At 46.0% G+C, this 22,850-nt stretch overlaps 1 protein-coding gene across 3 annotated transcripts in view; it reads left to right on the top strand.

Annotated features, from left to right (window-relative positions):
* The window catches only part of CACNA2D3 (calcium voltage-gated channel auxiliary subunit alpha2delta 3), a 913,092-nt gene that overhangs the window by 823,359 nt on the left and 66,883 nt on the right, over positions 1-22,850 (top strand). For all 3 annotated transcript variants that reach the window (XM_059716157.1, XM_019495461.2, XM_019495460.2), the window contains exon 28: positions 22,013-22,074. In XM_059716157.1, coding sequence (XP_059572140.1) covers positions 22,013-22,074 — 62 coding nt within the window. The remainder of the gene's footprint in view (positions 1-22,012; positions 22,075-22,850) is intronic.

Raw genomic sequence — 22,850 nt, 5'->3', positions numbered from 1 at the left:
GCCATGCCTCCAGCCCTGCAGCAGAGAGGGAGCAGCGGCCAGGGCTTGGGGCAGAGAGCTGGTGCCCCAAGGCCCCATCGCCGCATGCTGGATGTGCCAGGCATCCCGGAGGCTAGGGGTGGCAGTCGGCCCCCCACTCCACTGCGGAGAAGCAGCAGCGGCCAGGATTGCAGGCGGCATCCTTATCCAAAGCAGGGAGCTGGGACAGTGAGTTGAGGAAACCCCTTACCTCCCCTGGGGAAGTGGGACAGCAGCAGGCAAGGCAGTGGGATCCTGAGGAGCAGCAGAGCACCAGGATGAGGGTCCCTGGGAGCTCGGGACGCAGGCCGGTGCTCAGAGCAGGATTGGCGAGCTGCAAGGCGTGTGGGGTGCCCAGCCAGTCATCTGGAGAAGGGGTTTAGAGAAGCAACCCCTGGGAGCTGCCTGTGCTGCTGACCTTCTGCCTCCAACTGCCCCAGTGGGGACTCAGTCCTGTCCCTTATTCTGCAGCTGATTGTCATCGGAAGGGATCCCTGAGCTTTGTGCTTGGTTCACGCTGATTGCTGCCGGAGCCTACTCTGTTGCTTGTTGCTTGCCTTTTGGTTGCCATGCAGGGTCACCCTTCAGCCTCTTTGCAATTTGATTGCTGCAGACCAGAAGAGCCTACACTGTTACAATCTGTCGCTTATTGGGAAGCCTTTTGGAACTGCTGGAAGCGAGCAACCTGCTTCCTTGCTGTAGCATCTCAGCAGTGGCTGAAAGCTGCCAGTTACCCTACCTGTGGTTCTTGAGTCAAGGGTTGACTAATGCATTCTGGTTTTTTTTGTGATTCTGGTTATGCCATTTAAGTTCACTTGTAAATAACCTTTCCTATTATTTTTGTTTTGTAAATAATGTGTAAATAGTTAAACCAGTTAAGTGTTAGACCTTCTTGGGACCACTGGCTGCTCTGTGGGGAGCAGGGGCCGGCTGGAAAGTAAATTGGTGTTGGCCGGAAGCCCTGCCCCACTCTCACCCCACCATCCCTGATATTGGGCAGGGGTGGCAACTATTGGGCTGCCACCCGGGTTACATGTATACATATACATGATTGATGTTTCATAATTATAAAGGTTTTTAATTTTAAATTTGTTTCTAAGTTGGTAATAGGGACTTGTTAGAAAGAAAGAAATCTGTATACTGTATTTACTTGACTAGAAGACAACCCTGATTATAAGACAGCCCCCCAATAATTAGATTCTATATATGGAAAAAATTATAAATTAGTTATAATTTTCCAAGTATACAATCTAGTTACTGGAGGTTTGCCTTGAATTCGTCCCCCTCCTACTGCTATAGCAAGGAAAATTAATCTGGGAGGATCAGCTAGCCCTTTGTTCTCTGCTTCCCCCCAACTTTGTCCCCTGGCAGCTCCTTCCCCCTCTCCTTACTGGCAGACCCTGCTCTCCATGAGCACAAGGAACTGAGGAACAAAAATTGAAACATGGCTGCAGCAATTTGCATATAGTACTCATGCATTTAGTTTATACAGGATTGATGCATATTGCCTTTTTTTGAAACTGCTGTAAGTTTTAGCATAGGTACTCCATAAATATGTTTGAACAGCAAATTGGCACCTACTTATATGTAGCACAAATTATGCCTGATATTAGTCCAAAGCCAAAAGGCTTATGATTTACCACTTAATTCACTGGACTGCACCCCACCAAAGTCAACAGCATTTCAAGCCATGGGAGTACACACACAGCTCAACCCTGCTCAGTATGCGTGTGTACTCTTGATGCCACCCACAAAGGATCCATGTGCTAATTAGCCACCATTCATGCCTGGAACTGGGTGTTCTTGTCACAAGTCCTGGGATGTCCCAAAAATATATATGCAGATGAAGCAGAAGGCAACTTTGGTGGGTTTACATCATGGAGGGAAGAACCATGCTAATCATACATGCCAGGCTGAGAGAGGGGCTGACAGGGGGTTTCTGGGTATACAGTATAATGGCCAACATGACTTGAAATAGAGTCAGCAGTGAGGAGGACTGTGCTTAATGGGAACTGCCATGTCTTATTCAGATGAACTGCCCTTACATATCCTTGTGGTAGGTTCCAATCAGCTTGTTTGCCAAATGTGGGCCATGTGTTTTATAGTAATGCTCAGTGTTGCCTATGTTTAATCAACTTTATAGTTGGTTTCCATTGTTGAGCACATGCTGCTTTTGTTAGCAGTTTAATGATAGACAAAGTATTTAGGAGGTTTCCTTGTATGCAATTATAAGGTGAGGGGTTTTTTGCCACATGCTAGTGGAGGGGACCTCTTTTTGTATTCGAGTAAATATGGTAGTTTGAAGGCAACAATGTGTTATAGACATACATCAGTATGTTATGTGCACATACATATGCATCTGTGATGTGTTCTTTTTTCCTACCTACAAAATGGGAGGGACCCTACAGTCAAGGTGGATTGACATTTTTTAATTGCTAGCCCCCCCACCCACCCCCACCTTCCACACTTTAAAAAGGTTTTTTTATAATGTTTAACTCTGACAAGCAAATAGTAATAATCATGAAACAATTTGGAAAAATCAGCACAGAATGATGTGATATCTCAGAGCCTAGATAATTTTATTGCCTTCTTTGGATCTGGCATACGTCAACATGCTACAGCAATGTTTTATAATACTCCTTAAACTCTGAACATGGCATAGGACCAGTTAACTATACATGTTATTTTAATGCTGGTCAGTTCTTATAATGGTTTCTTCTGCATGTTAAACTGCAGTGCCTTTTGCAGATGAAGAGTTCCTCTCCTCCCCGCCCCCGCTTTTCCTATTAACTTGTCCTGTGTAATTGTGACCTTGTCAGTGAAATGATGTCAGTTCTGACATTTGCAATTAAAACTTTCCATTAAATAAAAAAGCCTTCCTTTGGAGAAGCCATTGGAAAACATGCAAAATGCTTCAAAAATGTGTGCTCAATACAAAAATTGCCAAGCTTTGGAAGGAAGCTATCCATAAAAGATTTTAATTCTCACAGGGAATTGTACTGTTCTGTAGAAGAGTTGCAAACAAATATTTCAAGCAGGAAAGGATGGAATAATTTGATAGTCTTTCCTCTGCAGAAAACAGAAATTCAGTGCACATAAAGCAGTTTCAAAATGGCCCAAACTGGTTTAAGATAAACCTAGTTGAATGTAGTATCAGACTTACCTGGTTGTATGTGGTATCAGACTTAACTGATTTTCATCAAACCAGTTTATGGAACTTCTGTCCCAGACCCCTTCCTGGTTTAAGTTAAATCAGAGTCCTCCAGCATCCCAGCATGCTCTGCAGCCCTGGGCTGTGCACTCTGCTCCAACAGAGCAGGGCTGGCCCTGCCCCCCAGCTGCCAGCAGGGACTTTTCCATCCCCAGCAGCCAGGTGTGGATTTCCCCACCTCCCCCTTCTCAGCCGGGGAATCGACTCAGCTCCCAGCTGGGGCAGGGAAGTAAAACCCCCACTGTCAGCTTCCTTCCTCCACAGGGCACTGGGTGGGCATTTTCCCTCCCACACTTCTGGCTGGCTCAGCTGGTGGGGGCAGCGGGGCCTGGCTCCCAGGAAAGGATGAGGCCCTGGGCTGCAGCTCTTCCCAGGAGTTGCTGGGCAGCCAATGCTCTGACCCCCTGAGCCGGCTCCAGTGAAGCATCAGCACTAGGAGCCATGCTCACTCAGTGGCTCCTGGGATAGCAGCAGGGGTTTGGAATGGGAATGGCAGAGGGAGGGGGAGGAGGATGTTTTTTTTCCTCCCCACTACCTTCTCAACCAGCCTGCTGGCTGGGGAGCAAATTTCACCAGGTGATCAGCCCAGCTTCAGGCTACAGGGAAGCTGACAGTCCCACCTGAGCCAGGAACCAGGGCAGTCACCCAGCCAAATCCCCTCCCCAGCCAGTGGGCCACCTGAGGAGGGAGTTGGTGGAAAATGACCCCTTTTATGGGCTTCCCATGGGCACAGCCTGGCTGAGGGTCCGAAGTTGGGGGGGGAGATGCTGTTTCCCCCCACTTCCTCCTCAGCCGGCCTGCCAACTGAGCAGGGGGCATGGCTGGGTGATTGCCCCAGCTCCCAGCCTGGATGGCAGAGTAAAACTCCCACCATAGGCTTCCCCTCAGCTAGTAGTCAGGCTGATCACACAGTCAGCTGGCATGCTGGATGAGAAGGCAGTGAGTGGGGGGAATGCCCCCCCCCCCAGCCCAGCTTTGGATTCTGAGCTCAGCTGTGCCTGGCACAGAGGGTAGAAAGCCATCAGTGGGGTAGTTTTCCCCCACCCCCCTCATCAGCCAGCCTGCCAGCAGAGCAAAGGGTGTGGCCAGGTAATTGGCTTGGCTTCCAGCTACAAGGTAGCCGAATGGGACCTTTACTCCCTCACCTGAGCCAGGAGTCAATCCAATCATCTGGCCATGCCCCCGGCTCAGCTGGCAGGCTAGCTGATGAGGGAATGGGGAAAAAACAGTCCCCAGTGAGGGCTTTCCACCCCCTCTGCTGGACACAGCCCAGCTGGGGGTCCAAAGCCAGGCAGGGGAGGCTGTTTCCCCACAACTCCCTCCTCAGCTGGCCTGCCAAACAAGCAGAAGGTCCAGCTGGTTCCTGGCTTGAGTAGGGGTGTAAAGCCCTCACTGTGGGCTTCCCCACAGCTGGAATTCAGGCCAATTACCTGGCCATGCCCCCTGCTTGGCTGGCAGGCTGGCTGAGGAAGGAGTGTGGGGGGGAAATGGTGCTCACTGAGGGGTCCCTGACCCTTGCACCTGGCACAGCCCAGCTGGGGTTCCAGAGCTGAGTGGGGGGCCATTCCTCCCCTATTCCCTCCTCAGCCAGCTGCTGGCCAAGAAAGGGTCATGGCTAGGTGATTGGCCTGGATCCTGGCTCCGGGTGTGGTGGGGGAGGAGAACTATGCTGGGGGTCCTGCTTCCCCCTTTCCCAACCCTGGGGAGACCTCAGCTGGGTATCCAGTGCCAGGTAGAAAGGAGGGTTTCCCCCCACATCCCCTCCTTAGCCAGTGCATCCACTCCTTCGGAGTGTGGCTAGGGGACTGGCTCTGGGCATGGGGAGAGAGGGGAAGAAGTGCCCTTTGGGGGTTTCCTTTCCCCTTTGTGATGGAGACCATGGCTGGGGTCTGGGGGAAAGGTCAGGTTTTCCCCCAGGCCCGCTCCTCAGCCTGCCCAGACTGAGGAGGGGGCATGGGTAGGGTGACCTGCTCTGGGCACAGGGAGACAGTGAGAAGCACCCTACTGGGGACTTCCCTCCTCCCCCTTCCCAGCACTGGTAAGACCCCACTGGAGGTCTGGTGGGAGGGTTCCCCCCACACTCGCTCTTCAGCCAAGTGGACCCTAAAGAGGGAGCATGGCTAGGGAAATGACTCATCTCCCAACTGGCCAGCAGGCTGGGAGGCATGTGCAAGCACCCCTTGGCTCCTGGTATGGGCCACTACAGGGGTCTGGGTCCCTTTCATCTTTGAAAAGTGAATGTGAGTTCACTTTCTTCTTCATTCAGTCTAAGCAGTTTACAGAAACCTGCAAGGTTTGAATCAATTCAGCCTTGGGCTTTTTGACTGTCAGTCCCTAGCCTAAGTGTTTATTGACTGAAGACTGTATAGTCAACTTTTTAGAGTGAATTCAGTATTTGTGAAAGCTATATACTGTCAATTCTGGAGATGAGTCCTCTCTTTATCCACAATAAATGTACATTATTGACACTTATGCTGTACTAGCCAATTGCCCGTCAAGAATGATGGGGGAGGGGTGGAGCGGGCAAGGATGGAGCCCCAGCCCCCTCCCCAAGCCAGGCCCGCTCCCCCTTCCCTCCTGCTGCTTGGGGTGTGGCCCCCCCTCCCCCACCACAGCAGCAAGGGAAAGGGAGGAGTGGGCCCAGGCTTGATGCAGGGAAGAACCGGGCCAAGGATGGGGAGAAGTTGGGCTGCTGTGGCAAGGGGACAAAAAGGAGCAGCGGGCCCAGGCCAACCCGGTGTTGGCACAGGGACGGGAGGAGTGGGCTTGGGACTGACACAGGAGAGTGGGGGTAGGGGAGGAGTAGGCCCAGGTCCGATGGAAGAAGGAGGCTTGCTCCTCCCTTCCCCCCGCAGCTGTTGTGTTGGGCCAGGCTTGCTGTTCCCCCAAATGCTGCAGTGGGCTGGCTTTTCCCCTGGCTTGGGCAACTTCCCACGCCCCATGCTGGGCCCAGGCCCACTCCCCTGCGACCCTGCATTGGGCCTAGGCCTACTCCCCCCCACATTACCTGCAGGGAGCGGGGGAGGAGGGGTAGTGAGGCCAACCCTGCTGGCCTGACCCCCCTCTTCCATCTGCTCTGTTGCTGCCACCTCCAAGGAGCAGGGCAGGGTGGGTGGGGAGGAGCTGCACTGGTCTCGCTCCCCTGCTTCATCCCCTGTGTCTCTACCATCATGGCAGTGGGCTGCCTTCTGTCAGAATGCTTCTTCGTGTCCTGACTGGCTGTTTGCCAGCCAGTCAGAGCATAAATAAAGCATTATGGACAGACAGACAGACTTAGGCTTTTATTTTTTCATGCAGACAGTAGCATGATTACAGCATTTTGTAGTATTTGTCATTTGGAGACAAGATGTGGGAGAAAGCAATTGGAGTTGTTGGAAATGGATTAAATCATGGACATGAGGATTTGATCAGAAGCAGGGGCAGGGCAAGAATGATGGGTCAGGCACAAAATATGTCTCCACAATTTCTGACTTCGGACCTGTAAGTTATATTCAAGGCAAGTGTTGGTAGAAAAAGAGGAAGTGCTGAACACAAAAATATTGTGGAGCTTCTAACCTCCAGACCAGAACATTAAAAACATTTACTTATTTCCATAAAGTAGTTATGAAGTAAAAAGATTACTTTTTACTTAATACATATTACCAGTAAGTAAAATGTTATTAAACATAGGTCATATTCTATGCTTCATGGAGAAAGGAACTTTTACAACATTCACTTTTTTGTGGTTCCCTCACAACCAGGGGGTCAGGATGATCTCTGTTGTTAGCTAAGTCCAGGCTGTTGTGTGGAACACTTTTTTCATCTGCTTGAATCCCAAGATCATCTATGTCTTTCAGTGATGACTTTTGGACAACCCAAGCCATTAGAATTCTCCCATCACAGCTGCGTAGTAGATGAAGAATATTAAATAAATACATCAAATACACTAGCTTTCAAAATTATGAATTTGAAAAGTGGGAATGGAACATGAAACAAATTTGAATGTCAGGTCAGAGTGAAAATATATGTTCCAAACTGTTACTACTGTGTTAATATAGAAAAAAAACCACATTTTTTTTCTGTTAAGGTGGTGGAATTCTAATTGTGTTAACATGGGAAATAGGATCTTATTTATATATACTGATTGTTGAATTCATATATGCTGATTGTTGCATAAAAACCTATTCACTACATTAACTGACACCAAGATATACTGCATCTTTTCAGAGCATTTCATCTTGCCAGTTAATGTAATATGAATTACATTTCAGTTAAAACAGTGTCTTAAAGACAAGCTAATATTTTTCTCTGTTGTGCTTTAGTGCCTTTTTAACCAGGCCTATTATTTCTTTCATTTCTGTTACTTTTACAAGCATTATTTGTGGAGTTCTGCAAGTTGTATGAAGTCTCAGTATGACTGAAAAATGAAAGCATCCATAAGGTAGCTGTGCAGCCTTGAACTTTACTGCTTTCACCTCTCACTAAAAGCATTTTGTCTGTGATTTCTGCAGTCCATCTATGATTTAAATATAATGCATCTGCACTGGCAAATATCCACAGACAAATTAATCCACTGGCCAATGAAAAGAAGAAATGTTTTTCTGGCAGTTGCATTGCAAATGGCCATCAACCAATTATTTTTACTCAGTAGTCTGTATGAATTGTAAGCAATTAAGTACTTCCAATGGTTTATATTTTGATTCCTAAAACAATCACAATCCTTTCTAGGGTCTCATCTCTGTGGTTTGAAATGACTAAATAGATTAGGATTCAGAGTTAAAGAGGCAGAAAGTAACTGCTTTGTTAGACCTGAACTGTAGCTCTTTATCTGTTCTTTCATACAGAATATATGAATAGGCACCTACTTAAATCATGGTGAGACAGAGAGTTTTTCACAGACTACTTGCAAGACACAGGGCTAATTTTGTGGGCATTTTGCAGCAGCCCCACTCCTCACTGCTGATTGGCAGAAACGCCTACCCCTCAGCACTGATTGGCAAAGAAGCCCTGGGGAGGGGGAGAAGAGAAGGGGGGGTGGCCACTATCTTGATTGCTGGCTGCCCTTCATGCCACCCTGCCCCTTGACACTGATTGGTGGAGAGGCCCTGGCATGGGAAGGCAGGATGAGGGGGTGGCCACCATTTTGTCTGTTGCCCTGTATGCTGCCCTGACAACTGGCAACTTCTCTTTACAGAGGGTAAGCCACTGCAAGCCCCATACTGCTGTTCATCTCTATTCAGAGTTGCACTGATCTGATAGCAATATCTATGCTGTGGACAGGGATTTCATTTAAATCTATTCCTTGACTCATCAAGTGCTTCCACATCAGTATGTATGAAATGGTGCCGTTCGATGGGCCACGTTCAGAAGAATTTGAAATCAAGAGTGGTGTCAAACAGAGCTATGTCCTAGTTCTGACACTTTTGGGGGTTTTCTTCGCTGTCCTACTCAAACATGCATTCAGTGTCTGTTCAGAAGAAGTATACCTTTGGACCAGATCCAATGGGAAATTCTTTAACCTTACTCATCTGCAGTGGCTAGAAGCCGGGGGGCACTAAAGCAGCCCTCCCTTCCCTTTCACAGTACTGAGCTGAGGTGGGGCATGGCCAGGCCCCAACAGGGTGCTCTGATTAGGAAGGGGTTTAAACCCTCACCTTGCCTGCACACTCCCAGGCTTTTCCCCACTTACTGCTCAAGGGGTGGGAGTGTTGCCAGCTCCCAGCTAGCAGTCTGAGGCAAAGCAGGGGTGTGGACTGCATGCATCTGTTGATGATACTGAGCTTTTCAATTTCCCTTTTCCTGCTTCTTCATACCGTCTGCAAACCTGACAGGCAGAGTCAGCCTGATAACACAGTGTTTAGCAGCCCATCAAGAAAAAAAAAAAAGCTTCTCTCATTAGTTCAAGCTCTTCTTAAACAGATTTTTCCAAGGAAGGAACGGAGGGACGTTACCAGCTGACCTGTTGATTAGCTCCAAAAAGCCCTAAGCAGACACTGTCCTGTTTGCCTTTGTCTTGTCCCAGTGAAACTGGAGACACACAGACACCTATCAGCATTATCATTAGCATACCACATACCTAAGGTCCATGTGGCTGAGGTGTGTGCTGTGGGAGATGGGAGGGGGAGAGAGGGAGGATCCCTGCTTCAGCAGCAAGTGATGAGGGAGGAGGGGCAGGGGGAAGCCAAGCAGATCCTGCTGTGCCTGCAGTCTCTGCTAGAGCTCTGGCTTATTACAGGTTTAAACCAGTTTCTGATCACTTAAACCAGTTTGTGTGTAATGTCTGTCTCTAACCTAATAGGTCATTGTATTCCTGTGGCATGTTAAGAAGTATTAAAATTAAAACATGCTGTGAGCAGTCACGTGTTAAGACTTAATACTGTTTCTTACCTGCAGAACTTTTCCTTGCTATTTAGAGAGCTGGTGAGCAGACGTATGACTAGGAACCTGGATGCTTGGGCTCTATTTCCTCTGTGAATGAGAGGGGCAGGGGGGAAGAGTTGCAACATCAGAAGCATGGATACAAGAGATGGAGAGGCTTGGGGGCTGTGACTTCCTCCCACTAGCCTCCTCGGTCTCCTTTTATTCCAAAAGAAATTGTTTAAGTTTATGTAACACAATTTTGTAGTGAAATAAAATAAATAAAAGACCAAAGAATAAAAGAAACAAACAAAAAAAGACCAAAAGATCTTGCACGTGTTAATGAACTGTGTGTAGTGGGAGATGGCTGTACTGTGGGGAGACGTTTGCTGAGCACTGCCAACTAAACCTCCCCTCCTCCCCCCCCCCCCCCCCCCCCATGATTCCAGCTCTCCAGCCTTCCCCAGCGTGGCCTAGTTGTGACAGGAGTGAACCCCATAGGCTATGCTATCCAGTATGATTTTAGATGTAAATATCTATAAATAATCTTAGGTTTTAGCTTTAGCAAGGGAGAAACAGGTCTCTATTGCCTATCTTCTATTGTACACTGTTTGAGTATTATAGCTGCAGCTGACAAAATTATGTTCCTTTAGTAGCATTTCATTTGAAAACATTGTCCCCTTCTGACCTAACAAGAGGAGCAGCAATGATAATATATTTTTCCTTCAGTATGTGTTTTCTTGGTAAGGCTGCAGGGATTGTTTAGAAATTGTTGAATGAGTTTTTATCATGTGCTGATTTCCCATTTTCTCTATAAGGTCTGTATAAAGTGTTGCCATCATAGGTAGGTGAATTAGGTGAATTGGAAGGAAAAAATGACACATCTAATTGATGTAATCATGCTAAAAACTCACTTCCCTCCTTTGTATATACAGCTTATTTTGGCAATTGCCAACGTAGCACATTATCATTCAAAGAAATGGTTTTAACTGCATCAGCCAATAACTCCCTTTTGCCAGTATAAAGTACATCCCTAGTATGCTAGTACTGCTAAAAACATGTCATCAAAGCCTCAGTACTTATGCTAGCCCTATGTCTTTACTTTGTTATAAACAACCATATTAGAGCAGTAAGTTGGAAGGATGGAATACATTGAGATACATGGGATGAAGTCTTAGAACAATTCACGAAGTACTCAGCTGTTCTTCCTGTTAAAGGCCAACAACACTATCTCCCAGTTTTCTGAAGATCTACCCAGAATCTGTATCTGGATGCAGATCCATTGACTAAAGCTAGATCTTTGGTGAGAAAGTGGGGTTAGAAACAAAAAGAGGAAAAGCTTGAAAGAAAGTGTCTCCTAGTTAAGATCCCCCACTATTGAAGATACCTGTTCTCAGATGATGAGCTCCATTTACAGGGTTGGGGTCCTTTTGGACTTTTCATAGCTGAAGCACTCATGTCAGAAAAAAGTATCCATTTCGTCTGTGCCTGGCACAAAATCTTTGTTCCTATCTTTGGACATGCACCATTTCAGTGCTGTTACAAGGGGAGGGGGGGGCAAGGTGACGCCGGCAAGGTGACCGCCCCAGGTGCTGAAGTGAAGGGGCACCAACACGTGCTGCCCGGCTGGGTGGGGTGTGCGATAGAGCCACGAGCAGCTTGTCTGAGGGGGCGTGGGGATGGAGGAAGGGCGGCTCCTGCCACTGCGTGCACTCCTGGACAAGCATGGGAGGCGTGTGCCCCCTGAATCTGTGTGTGGGGCAAGGGCAGGCTGCTGCTGTGGGCTTTGTCCCAGATGCAAAATTTAATTGCTATGGCAGTGGCACACATTTTAAAGTGATTCAGACATTCATGACCTTCAGACTGGATTATTGTAACTCCTATTTAGAAAGTAAGCCAAGTGTCCTGAAAACACTCCCAACAAAAAAAGGTATAGCAGTAATACAAGTCACAATATGTCGCCCCAGAGATGCATAATGCAAAATCTAACAGAAGGCAAAGTAGTGGTGCACCTTATAAACTAACTGAATACACTGAACCTCTACTTGTCTTCTGCCTGACTTGAGACTATAACACAGCTAACTACCTCTCAATGGTTCAAGGTTTCTGCTCTGATGTTCAGAGAACTCCATGGGCAGATCCAGCATCGTGGCAGTAGAGGTGCTGCTGCACCCACTTCGGCTGTGTGTTGCATGCTCAGTGAAGAGAGTTCATTGCACATGTGTCACAAGCCCTCACTGTGATCCTGATGCCAGTGAGGTCTCAAAGCCCACCAGCTGGTCAGCACAGGGTGTGCTTTCAAGCAGCTCCAGTGCTCAGGCAAGGTTTGCTCTTTCCCTTTTTCTCCTGTTTGCAATTTGCTTTCCTCCTCCCTCCTTCCCACCCCTCCCCTCCCTGCCCCCCAACCCTCTTTGCCAAATTCAGCAGCAGGAGAAAGGGGGGAACAAGCCAGCAGCACTGATGCACAGCCCGTAGGCTTCGGAACTGTGGGAAAGTAAGGGCTGACTCTTGTTGCCAGCTGGCCACTTGTCCCCTGCTGTCCCCTGCTGCTGAATTCTGAGGGAAGGGAAAGTGTGGGGAAGAGCAGTTAGCAGAAGGAAGGAAAGAGCAAACCACCTGGACTGTGGAGCTGCTTGAAAGGAGGGACACAGAGCAGACCTTTTGCCAACCAGCCAGTGAGCTCATAAGCTCATAGAGGTCACAGCATAGGGCAGAGATCCCAGCAGGAGCTCACTGACATGCTGGTGAGCTCCGAAAGCTCACTGCACATGCAGCACACAGCCAAAAGCGGGGAGGGAGGAGGTACGACCATGCCACTGTATCTCCTCTGGGTCTGCCCCTGGAGACTTCCATGGGATAGGGCTTTTCTGCCTATGAAATTTCCTTGCATTGCTTGATAGTTCCACTTGGTTTCATGACTACATGATACAGGATTTGTACAGGAGCCATGGATCTCAGTCTTGCAGTGTAGAATGGCTATAGACCATGCCACTTTCAGATCTAGGGTCCCAGCCCAGCAGAAAACTTGCTTTTCAGTTCAGTAACAATACTCGCATATTTAAAATTAAGCATGTGCAGAGGCACTTTGCTGGATCAGAGTGCCATTGCAAAAACCTTATCTCTTTAACATGGCTTTCTGTCAGTATGTTTTACTCAGTCAAACTTACAATATACCCACTTGCTCACACTTGAATATGCTTGCAGTTTGCTGCAGAATAATCAAAAAATTTTTTTTAGGTTGGGAGGTAAGGAGAAATGGTTACAATTCTATTTTTCAGTATTAGAAGATGTCCAGGGCCTTCTATGTGGGGAGGATCATTTAAGCACCAGATAGGTGTTTCAGTCACCACTGGTGGGGCTCCAGTTGGGTACCTACTTCAATTTAAATTTATCCTCCCTAATAAAACTCTGAGGGTATGGAAGCAATGTAGAAAGCACTGCCCTTCTCCAATTGTGATTCCTTCCCCACTGGCCAGTGAAAAGTAGTTTGCAACTCTGTAGCCAACTGGGTGAGTCAAACCTAACATTTTTAAGCAGACTTTTAAACTTTTACTCCCATCTGAATTAAGTATCAGTTTTAAAAGGTTTTATTAAAATGTGAATGTTATCAGCACAAATTCTTGAGTAATACTTGGAAAAAATATATAACTTTTTTTTCTCCAACCTCTACAGTAACTATTACATCAGGGAGGGCTAAATAAGGAATTAGTGACATGGGAGCTATAATTTTGAGGTTTATAACTTTTTTAACATATAGCTGATTTGTAGAACACAGATTTAAATATTAAGTAGCTTGGAGATGAAATATTTCATTCTGAACTTCTAAAATGTTGAAGGACTGGGGATTGCCCAGAAGAATGTATTGGCTCTAAAATCCTTTTGAAGTATATTTGAACAGTTCTTGGAGCATAAAATGAGCTGACCAAAAAAAATATCCTGTATTAGTTTCAGTGTTCCTGAAAAGCAGAGGGAATATATATTTCCTCATATGAAGCCTGCAAAAATGCTTTAGCATTACCTCAGGGGTTGAAAAGAAAATTATTATTCCATCCACTAGCACTGTTAATTCTTTTGAGCATCGGTTCAATCAAATAATTATAATCAGAAATGTAGGAAACATTCATAATTGCCATTTATTGTACTTCATATACAGGTGACTGTTCAAAGCAATGTGTCAAGAAGAATGAACACTAAGAAGTTATTCACTCAAACTGCATATAGAAACTTTGTAACATTCTCTATGATATTGCAAAAAGCAACACAGAATTAAAAATGATGAGATTAAAATGTCTTCTTAGGTTATGCCTCTTTAAAGAAACCTTCAACTGCTGTTTCCACCATCAACTGTTAACTGGAGCTGTGTTTTCTCCTCTCCTCTTTCACCATAGAGATATAGCTTGACCAGAGAAAGCTAAGCTATTAGTTACATTTTGTTTTACTTGCTTAAATAATATTGTACCTCAGAGATTAATATTGAAGCTCTACAAAGAGGCATATAGCTAAATGAACTAGACTGTGTTTTTAAAAAGCAAGTATAGCAAGTAAATTGTTATAAAGTTCATTCTGCAGTCCTTGCACAAGCAAAACTCCTACTAAAACTGTAGGAGTTTTGCTGTAGTGGGAGCAAACCCAATATTATTGCCTGCTCTATGTTTTTCTCCAGTCTCTCCAAAAAGACATTGAAATTCATAGAGCTGATACCAATAAAAACAAAACTGCAGCTGCCTGCCTTCTCTCATCTTCATGAAGACTGCATGTTCTAAGTTTTACAGAAATTGGTCCCAGGATTTCAATTGTCTTTATATTCCAACATTCCATTGTGCAATTCATTAAAATGTGCACATGAAATGTTTTACAGATGAGCTGTGTCATAATTATCTCATTACAGTTTCAGATTCTCTCTCATGTGGTAAGTAATTTATACCGGACATTAGGAAATGTTAAGTATAAATTCATCTTTGATTTAAGTAAGGCCATCGGCATATATTTAGCACTTCTTTACAAAGGGTTTATCATTAAACTTGAGTGGTTGTAAAATACTAGCACAGAGGAAAAATATTGTTATGCAGTATAAGGCTTTTTCCATGTTTATTACACTTCTACTAACATAGTTTACAAGAATAAAAATGAAATTTAAACAAAAGTTCCTTTGTAGGTACTTTACGTGGGACAGCTATTGCAAGTCAGGCTCTTTCTAAATTGTTGATATCTTGAAATTTATAAGCAATAAAATATATCAGCATATTACTATCTCAGTATGCTTTATGATCCTTTTCTGATTTTTTACCATTTGGATATACACTGAACGTATGTGAAGCATGCTGGCTTCAGTGGACACTAATGAACATGCAACCCTCACAATACAATGAAAAAATGATTCAAGTGTAGCAAGGCACTGGGATGTGCCTGCCCCTTGAAGAGAACAAGCAGCCTGAGAGGCTGCTTGCAGGTGGTGAGGGGAGCTAATGAGGGACTCACCTGACTGAAAGAGGGCTCAGGCTTGAACTACATCAGTTCAGAGCTTGCATGGGTCAGTTGGTTTTGCTCTAACAATCATGAAGTGAGGAGCTCCTGATTTCAGGGCAACAGGGCTCCTGAAGGGACCTGGATTTAGCTAAACAACTCTGCAGGCCTGGGAATAGAGGCAAGTTCCTGGGCAGAGAAAGACTGGGTTTACAGGCAAGTGGCCTTTGTATTATGTTAAACCCTTGGTGGGTTTGAGGTGTCTGCTGGAGGGCTGCAACGCTTCTTGTTTATTTAGGTTATGCTGGTAGTTTAGCCTTGAGCCCTGCGGTAACAGGCTCAACCCTATTTAGAGAACTGGTGACCCAGGAGACCTCAGACTGAGACTGGGGGCCCAATAAGGGGTCCAGGAGGCTAGGAAAAGGCTGAGACCTGGACCAGAGGGTCCACATGCCCAGGGAAGGGGTGAGCTGAGCCGGAGGCTCCATACACCCAGAGCAGGCTAAGCCGGACTAGAGGGTCCAAGAGCGTGGAGGAGGGGCTGCATGCAGGACCAGGGGTCTGAAGGCCCGGAGGAGACCAGGAGGTACAAGGGCCCAAGGGGGATGAGTGTATAAATAGTCAACATCAAAGGGAGAGAACATCTGCTCAGCTTGGGATGTGGTGTAGGGAAGGAAAAAGAGCCAGGCAATTTTCCGTTAAGACTACAGGTGCCCTACAGGGACCTGGTCAGACTGAGAGGGACCTATCAGGCCTGAGGGCTGGAGTGAGGCTAGTGGGGCCTCACGAGACACCTAGTAGGAAATTATTAATATGAGGGCTCACTCTAAGGCCTGTTGGCAACTCTCTTAATCAACCTTTAATATTAAGAATAAGGCATGGTGGGGGAGCAATCTAGGGAAAGAGACAGTAGAGTCCGAGCTGGGCAGGAAATGCAAGGCCACCAGGGGGTGTCATAGCTGCCCCTGTGGCCACGAGCCTGTCACATCAAGATCACACTATTATTTACTGGAGCTATTTGCTATTTACTGTAGCAAAGCACAGAACCTTTGAAGTCCTGTAGGTGTCTCTTTGGGCTAAGTATAGAGAGTCAAAAGGCCCAAGTCAGAATTGATTCAATCCATGAAGGTTTCTCTAATCTGTGTAGATTGAACGGATACCAACATAAAAAAGATTTACTTTTTAGTTGGGAAAAGCAGGCAGAGGCCTACATTGGTGTAGGCCAAAAGGCAAGGGGTGCTAAAGCATGCTTCCTAGCCTGCTGGCAGCTGGACCATCCCCAATTGGCTGGTCAGCACACCCCCAAACCCCTGCTGTCCTCACAAAGTGGGAAACAGTCCCCTGTCCCTAGCCAGCCTGGACTGGAGCATCTGCCCATCTGCGGAAACTCCAGGCCTCCAGGGAGGTTTTCCCTGGAATGGGCTCTCCCTGAGCCCTGCTCTGCCCAGCTGCGGGGATGGGGGGAGGTGGTGACTCCCTCCCATGCAGTTGGGCCAGTATGTCACTAAAATGTGGGGTGGGGAGGGAAATCCCCCCCTCCGTCACCTCAGTCTCAGCCCCCCAAGCTGGTCTATTCCCTGGGAATTTCCCTATTCCCACCTAGGCAGGCGGGCCCCATTAAAGCAAGGATTGGGTCCCATTGCCCAACATAAGTCCCTATGGCTGCCTGCTGCATCCTTCCAGCTACCGCTGGTGCTGGACTCCTGTGGGACTCATGAAGTGGCAGGGCTGGGCTGGGCTAGCTCCATAAAAGTCAGGATTAGGCCCTATTGCCCAGCATATGCCCCCAGCTTGCCTGTCATGTCCTGTCAGATCCTGGCACCAGCAGCAGCCAGCAGATGCAGCAGTCAGCCCTGGGGGGCTTGTGCCAAGTGGCAGGGACAGGCTGGGCTAGGGGCTCAATAAGGGGGAAGCCCCTGTCACAGCCCTCCCTAGCAGGGCTTCTGGAGCTAGGACGTGGGCTTGCTCCACCCCCTCACCTACCCCAGTAGGGCTGCCTGCTGCAACCTTTTAGCTACCACTGGTGCTGGGCACCTGTGGGACATGCTGGATGGCAGGTCCGGGCTGGCTTCATAGAAGGCAGGATTAGGCCCTGTTGCCCAGTGCAAGCCCCCAGCCTGCCCAGCAAGTTCTGCCAGAGCCTGGTGCCAGTGGCAGTGAGCAGGATGCAGCATGCAGCCCGGGGGTGGGGGCTTATGCTGAGCAGCAGGGCCAGGCTGCACTAGGGGCCTGCCTGCAGCACTGGGGTCTGGTCCCCTGGTAAAGCTCTGCCTGTCTTCCCTCTCCTCCCTGCTTGGACTGCTTGCTTGCTGGCTAGGGGCTGATCAAAGCTCTGTTTCTTCAACCTGCAGGGGATGAACCACTGTTAACCTGTTTCACTGCCAATAAACCCCATTTTGTTCTCAATAATTTGCTTCCTAATAACTGCAGTCTTGTGTTATGTTCTGAAGTTCGCCATTGACCTAACTCTACACCTCAATTGAAGAATATCTGACCACAAGCTGTGCCCTTTTAAATAGTCAGCGTTGTCTAGTAGTTAGAGCGGTTTTTTTTTGAGTCAGCCAACCTACACTGTGTCCCCAGGTTTTGCTTTTGACTGCCTGAGTGGCATTAGCATGCCATTTTATTCTCTATATGTTTCACATTTTCCATCAATAAAAGGGTAAAATAATAGATGGCCATGTTCCTGAAGTGCTTTAACACCCTTGGATAAAAGGTGCTCTTTAGTAACTGTAGGATGTTAAAACTTATTGTGTAGAAAGCATTTCAGAGCCACTTAGGAATCTAAAGGTTCAGATAGGCATTTACAATATTTATCAAAATACTTAAGAAAGTTATGCACATGCCCTTTGTTGTCTGTAGGATTTAACTGCCAAACCTGAGTCTTTTGAAAAATCTATATATTCAGGCACCAAAATACTTCGGAAAATCTTGCCCTCAGTACCTCAACCCTTCTGCATAGGTTATTCACAAGATGAGATTCGTAAATAACCTGTAGAAACAGGTTCTGTTGTATATGTGCCTTTATCTGTCCTCCACAACTAAGTAGGCTTTATGACACAGACTTGGCAAACCAGCGAAGAGAGAAGCAGAATCCACTGTGCCTCACCAAATATTTTTTAAGAACAAAGGTTAAAAAATTTGAAGATGAGTGGTACAGATTGAGAAATGCATGTTATTCCCCTACAGAGTACAGAGAAAAGTTCTGCAAAAATTTCTTCTTTGTAGAAATTGGATCATGTTTTAATGCTGAGTAGAAAGGCACATAATCCATTCCCCATCAATTTAAAAATAAGTCTGAACCTTCATGGTACTGAGCATTAATATCAGTTAAAATCAAGGGGAGATGAAGCTACTTAATATTGCACCTGGCGTTCTCTGTACCCATCAGAATTGGGCAAATCCAAACTTCAATACAGCAACCATGTACCTAATATTAAGTATGCAAGTATGCTCATGCTAGGAAAAGACCTTACACATAAACCGGTTTAAGTGATTAGAAAATGGTTCAAACCTGTAACAGAATAGATGTTCAGTGTACATAATCCAGTTTGAAAATGGCTGAAACTGGTTTGAGATAAACCTGGTTGAATGGAGTATCAGACTTAACTGATTTGGGTCAAACTGGTTTATGTAATGTCTATCCCAGACCTCTTGCTGGCTTAAGATAAACCAAACTCCCCCAGCATCCCGGCATGCTCTCTTGGCTAGGCGAGGCTCTCTGCCCCAAAGCAGGGCTGGCCCCTCCCCTATGCTCCCTGGTTGTAACCCTGGCAGAGACTGCGGGTTGCTTCCCCCCTCCCTGTCATCACTCCCTGCTAAGCAGGAATTCCCCCCTCCCCTCTGCCTTGCTGAGAGGTATCTGTGTATCAGCTAGCAGACCACATGCTGCCTGTGGGTCCCTATTGTGTCAACAGGTAGAATCAACAGGGAGAATCACCAGGTAGCCAGTACTGTTCCTCTGTTGTTTTCTTAATGGAGTGATAAACACTGAATTAGGGGCGATAAACATTGTTATCAATTCCCTGCTGGGCTAATCAGAGCATCCTGCTGGGGCCTGGCCACACCCCTCTCCTCAGCTCAGCATTCTGGAAGGGAAGGGAGGGCTGCTCTAGCCCCCCCCCAGCTTCTAGCCTGAGCCACTGCAGGCATGTGCCTGCATTTCTGGGATGTCTATGCAGTTACACAGTGATTTAGCCTAGCCAGGTTAGACTAACCAGCAAAGATTGAATCAATTCAGGCTCAGGCTTTTTGAATGTCTGTCCCTAGCCCCAGTGACTTCAATAAAAATGCTTATATGCATAAATCTAGGCGCACACATAGGTAAACATGTAGAACTGGGGCCACGTGTCAGGTCTCCCACTGACTTAAAGAATCTGTACCAGACACTTTAGTGAACTACTTTTCATACATCTTATCAATACAACTGGAATATAAGGTTAAGATTTTAAAATATTCAGATAGCATTTATTGTGGTGTAGCCTGCAAATATGGTGTATATTTTGCCTCTGTTTCAGAAAAAGGAAGTGGAGTGTGCAGATTACTTCTGTGTGAGAAATGGCTATAAAGGAATATAACAGATGCAGGAAATATGTTCTGCATGGTTGTCAGATAGCATCTCCTCACTGACCATAAAATAAATGACAATATAATACGAGATAGCTGGAGAAAATGTGCTGTGGATCTTGTTCACAGAGTATTTCCGTATTTATCCTCTCAAGTAGTGTTGTATATGAGGCACAGTTGGTAGAGAAATATTTTTAGGCTGATCCAATAGAGAAACTTTCCTTTATTTTTAATTTTTGCTTACTTGCTATGAGGAACACAATATGAAAAGTGTTCATGATTTCATCTGCCACATATTTGTGAAAACAAGACCAATGTTTGATTGGAGTAAGAGACTGTGGAAAATGCAAATATGATTAAAGGTGATCCGTGCCATAGATCCGCAAGAAAGAAATGAATTAAGCCTCTGCTGACTTCCCAGAACAACTTGATTTTTTGTATAGTTTATTTTTAAGTAGCAAATTGTATAGTGAATTTGTCAGGAAGCATCTTCACTGCTGCAAGAAGTTAAATTGGCATACAGAACTTGCAGGTATCTCTGCCCAGGGACATTTTACCAGTGGCATAACTAAGGGCCCCTCCTCATGAGCAGGTAAAGGCACAATGGGATCTAAAGAAATGCAAAAATCTAGAACTCCTGGTTCAGAGATGATACCTTTTATTAGACCAACTATGAAATCACCAAAAAAATTATCTTTTTCTGCAAGCTTTTGGGCTCACACAACCTTTATCAGACCCAAGGAAAATTTAAAGATAGTAAAAAGTCCCCATAGATAGGAAACAGGGATCTCTCTAGAGGGGCATGAATCAGAGCTACCACCCCAGGCCCCATGCTTTGGGGGGCCCCATGCTTTGGGGGGCCCCATGGAGCCAGGCGGAGCAGCGGTGGCATGGATCTGGGTGGAGCAGCAGTTCTGCGTCCAGCCACTCGCTACCCCCCCTCCCACCACTTCTGCCACCAATGGCGGCAGCAGCTTCTTGGGGTCTGGGATTGGAGCAGGGGCCGGGCCCTGCTCGGTTCACCTCTGACAGGAAATAAAATTCATTTTTGCACAGAGGAAGCTGAAGATGGAAATCTGACCCTTTGGGTCCATGAAAGTGTCTTTGTGAGTTCCTCTGTTGCAGATGAGGCAGGATTCCTTCCCTAGTGGTGTCACATGGCAAGCAGGGAGGTGTAGAAATCTTTCTTGTTGTTCAGCAATGAAATTTAAAATCGAAAATCAGCTAAAATTCGGCATCTTCTATGTTTCAGGGATGTATTTGGTAACCATGTTGGTCTGAGACAAAAAGAAATACAAAAATCTAGAACTCTTGGTTCAGAGATTATACCTTTGATTAGACCAACTAAGAAATCACAAAAAAAAAACTTTCTGCCAGCTTTCAGGCTCACATTCCCATCAGGCTCAGGGGAAATTAAAGATGATAAAAAGTCCCTATAGGTAGGAAATAAACTTAATTTTTACACGATGGAATCTAATGCACTATCCATACAATCACACCTCCTGCCCTGCCACATATGCTTGGCAGGATGCACAATTGTGTGGATCACATTAGATCTTGTTGCACCTTATTCCCAGTGCAGGGGGTGTCAGAAGCAAGCAAGTTCCCTTGGCTGAGAGCCTGGGTCAGCTGACAGGGCTCTTAGCCATGGGGGTGCACCCTACAGCAGCAAGATTGCAGCTGTTGTAATCTCCTGGCTGTGTGGGGTGGGGGGGTGGAGGCTGAGAAACCACAGCTGCTGCAATCTCTGAGCCATGGGAAAAGGGGGGGGGGGGGTGGTATTTCACCAATCAGTTGATAGGGCTCCCTGCTACACGGACCCTTGGCCACACATTCAGTTAATGACATGATAGGAAGCAGCTACAAAGGTATTACACATATTTTGTGAAATGACTTTGTAGCTTATTCCTCTTCTTATCGTGCCATTAATTGACTGAATGTGTGGCCTTGACTGAATTATGGCTTAAGTCTAACATATAGATGGGGCTTAATAAGGGCAACATAAATAGCTGCCACCACTGCTGCTGTCCTGGCCACTGGCAGCAGCCCAGCTGTGACTACTTCACCCAGAGTGCAGAAATGCCCAGTTAGACCTCTGCATTGTACAGCAGGTTTTAAGAATGGAACAGGATTAATAAGAATCCAGTGCCTTCTTGCCAGTTTGTAGGCCCTTTATTTTAAGGGTAAAGAAGTGTACAATCTTCTTAACTCCTGGTCTGTGCATTCCTAACATGTTTTGTCATCAGTGCCTTGATATTTTTAAACAAAAGGTAAGTCTTATTTGATGTGTGATCACGTGGTTTCTGAAACTGAACTAGTATGATTTCAAGAAGATTCATCAGCATTTCCACTATGGTTAATTCTAAATAATCATGACAGGGTTTTTAAAACCATATTTTTATTTATCATTTTTACCAGCCGTAGGTATCCAGATGAAACTTGAATTTTTCCAGCGGAAGTTTTGGACTGCCAGCAGACAGGTATGTTTCCATTTGGTGTTTTCTATGTAGATAAGTCCATATTCATTCTCTTACTGTACAGATGGTAGCATAAAGCATATGGTTGGCCAAGGAACTGCAAGAGTTCCTATGGGTGTCTGTAAAGCTGTTACTACAGGCTGTTCCAATTTACTTTTCAATTCATTATGACATAATGTTCACAGGGTTAATTGCTCTGGTGTTGATCCTTCACTTGTAGAAGTGAAAGGATTCTCAAGATTAGGTCTCCAAGTAAGCTACAAAGCCATGAATAATTACTTTAGGGTAAATCAAGAGAAAGTCAAAATCATCACCTGATAGTTCTGAATTTCCTCTTCAGTGTTAATGTTTTTATCACTAGCTAACACTTTTTAATAACATCAGAATTAAAATATAAACAAACATGATTTCACTGTATTGAAAATCTTTGCACATGATTTCAAATTACTCAATTTTTGCTCACTTTCTTCCAATGTACACACTTATTACTAAGTGCATAGCTGGGGGCCTCATCATGTCCATTCAGGGAATTAATCATTCCCTTGTGCAGGCTACCTGTATTATGGATGGTGATTTAGACAGGAGCAGCCTCCATGGTGCTTCAATTCCCAATCTATGGTAGGTGGGCAAGGGTTAGGTAGAACTCTGACTTCACTTCTGCTTTGGTGCACAAGACAGTACAGGCAGCACTGGGAGAAGTAATCAAACACTAAATAATGTAGCCGTGGGAGCATCTACATTTACACTTTAATGCTCAGTAGCCTACTCTACTGCACATT

The sequence above is a fragment of the Alligator mississippiensis genome, chromosome 12, assembly GCF_030867095.1.
Source record: "Alligator mississippiensis isolate rAllMis1 chromosome 12, rAllMis1, whole genome shotgun sequence".
Classification (NCBI taxonomy): domain Eukaryota; kingdom Metazoa; phylum Chordata; order Crocodylia; family Alligatoridae; genus Alligator; species Alligator mississippiensis.
Note: the sequence above shows the minus strand (reverse complement) of the source record. Positions and strands in the feature narration are given on the sequence as shown.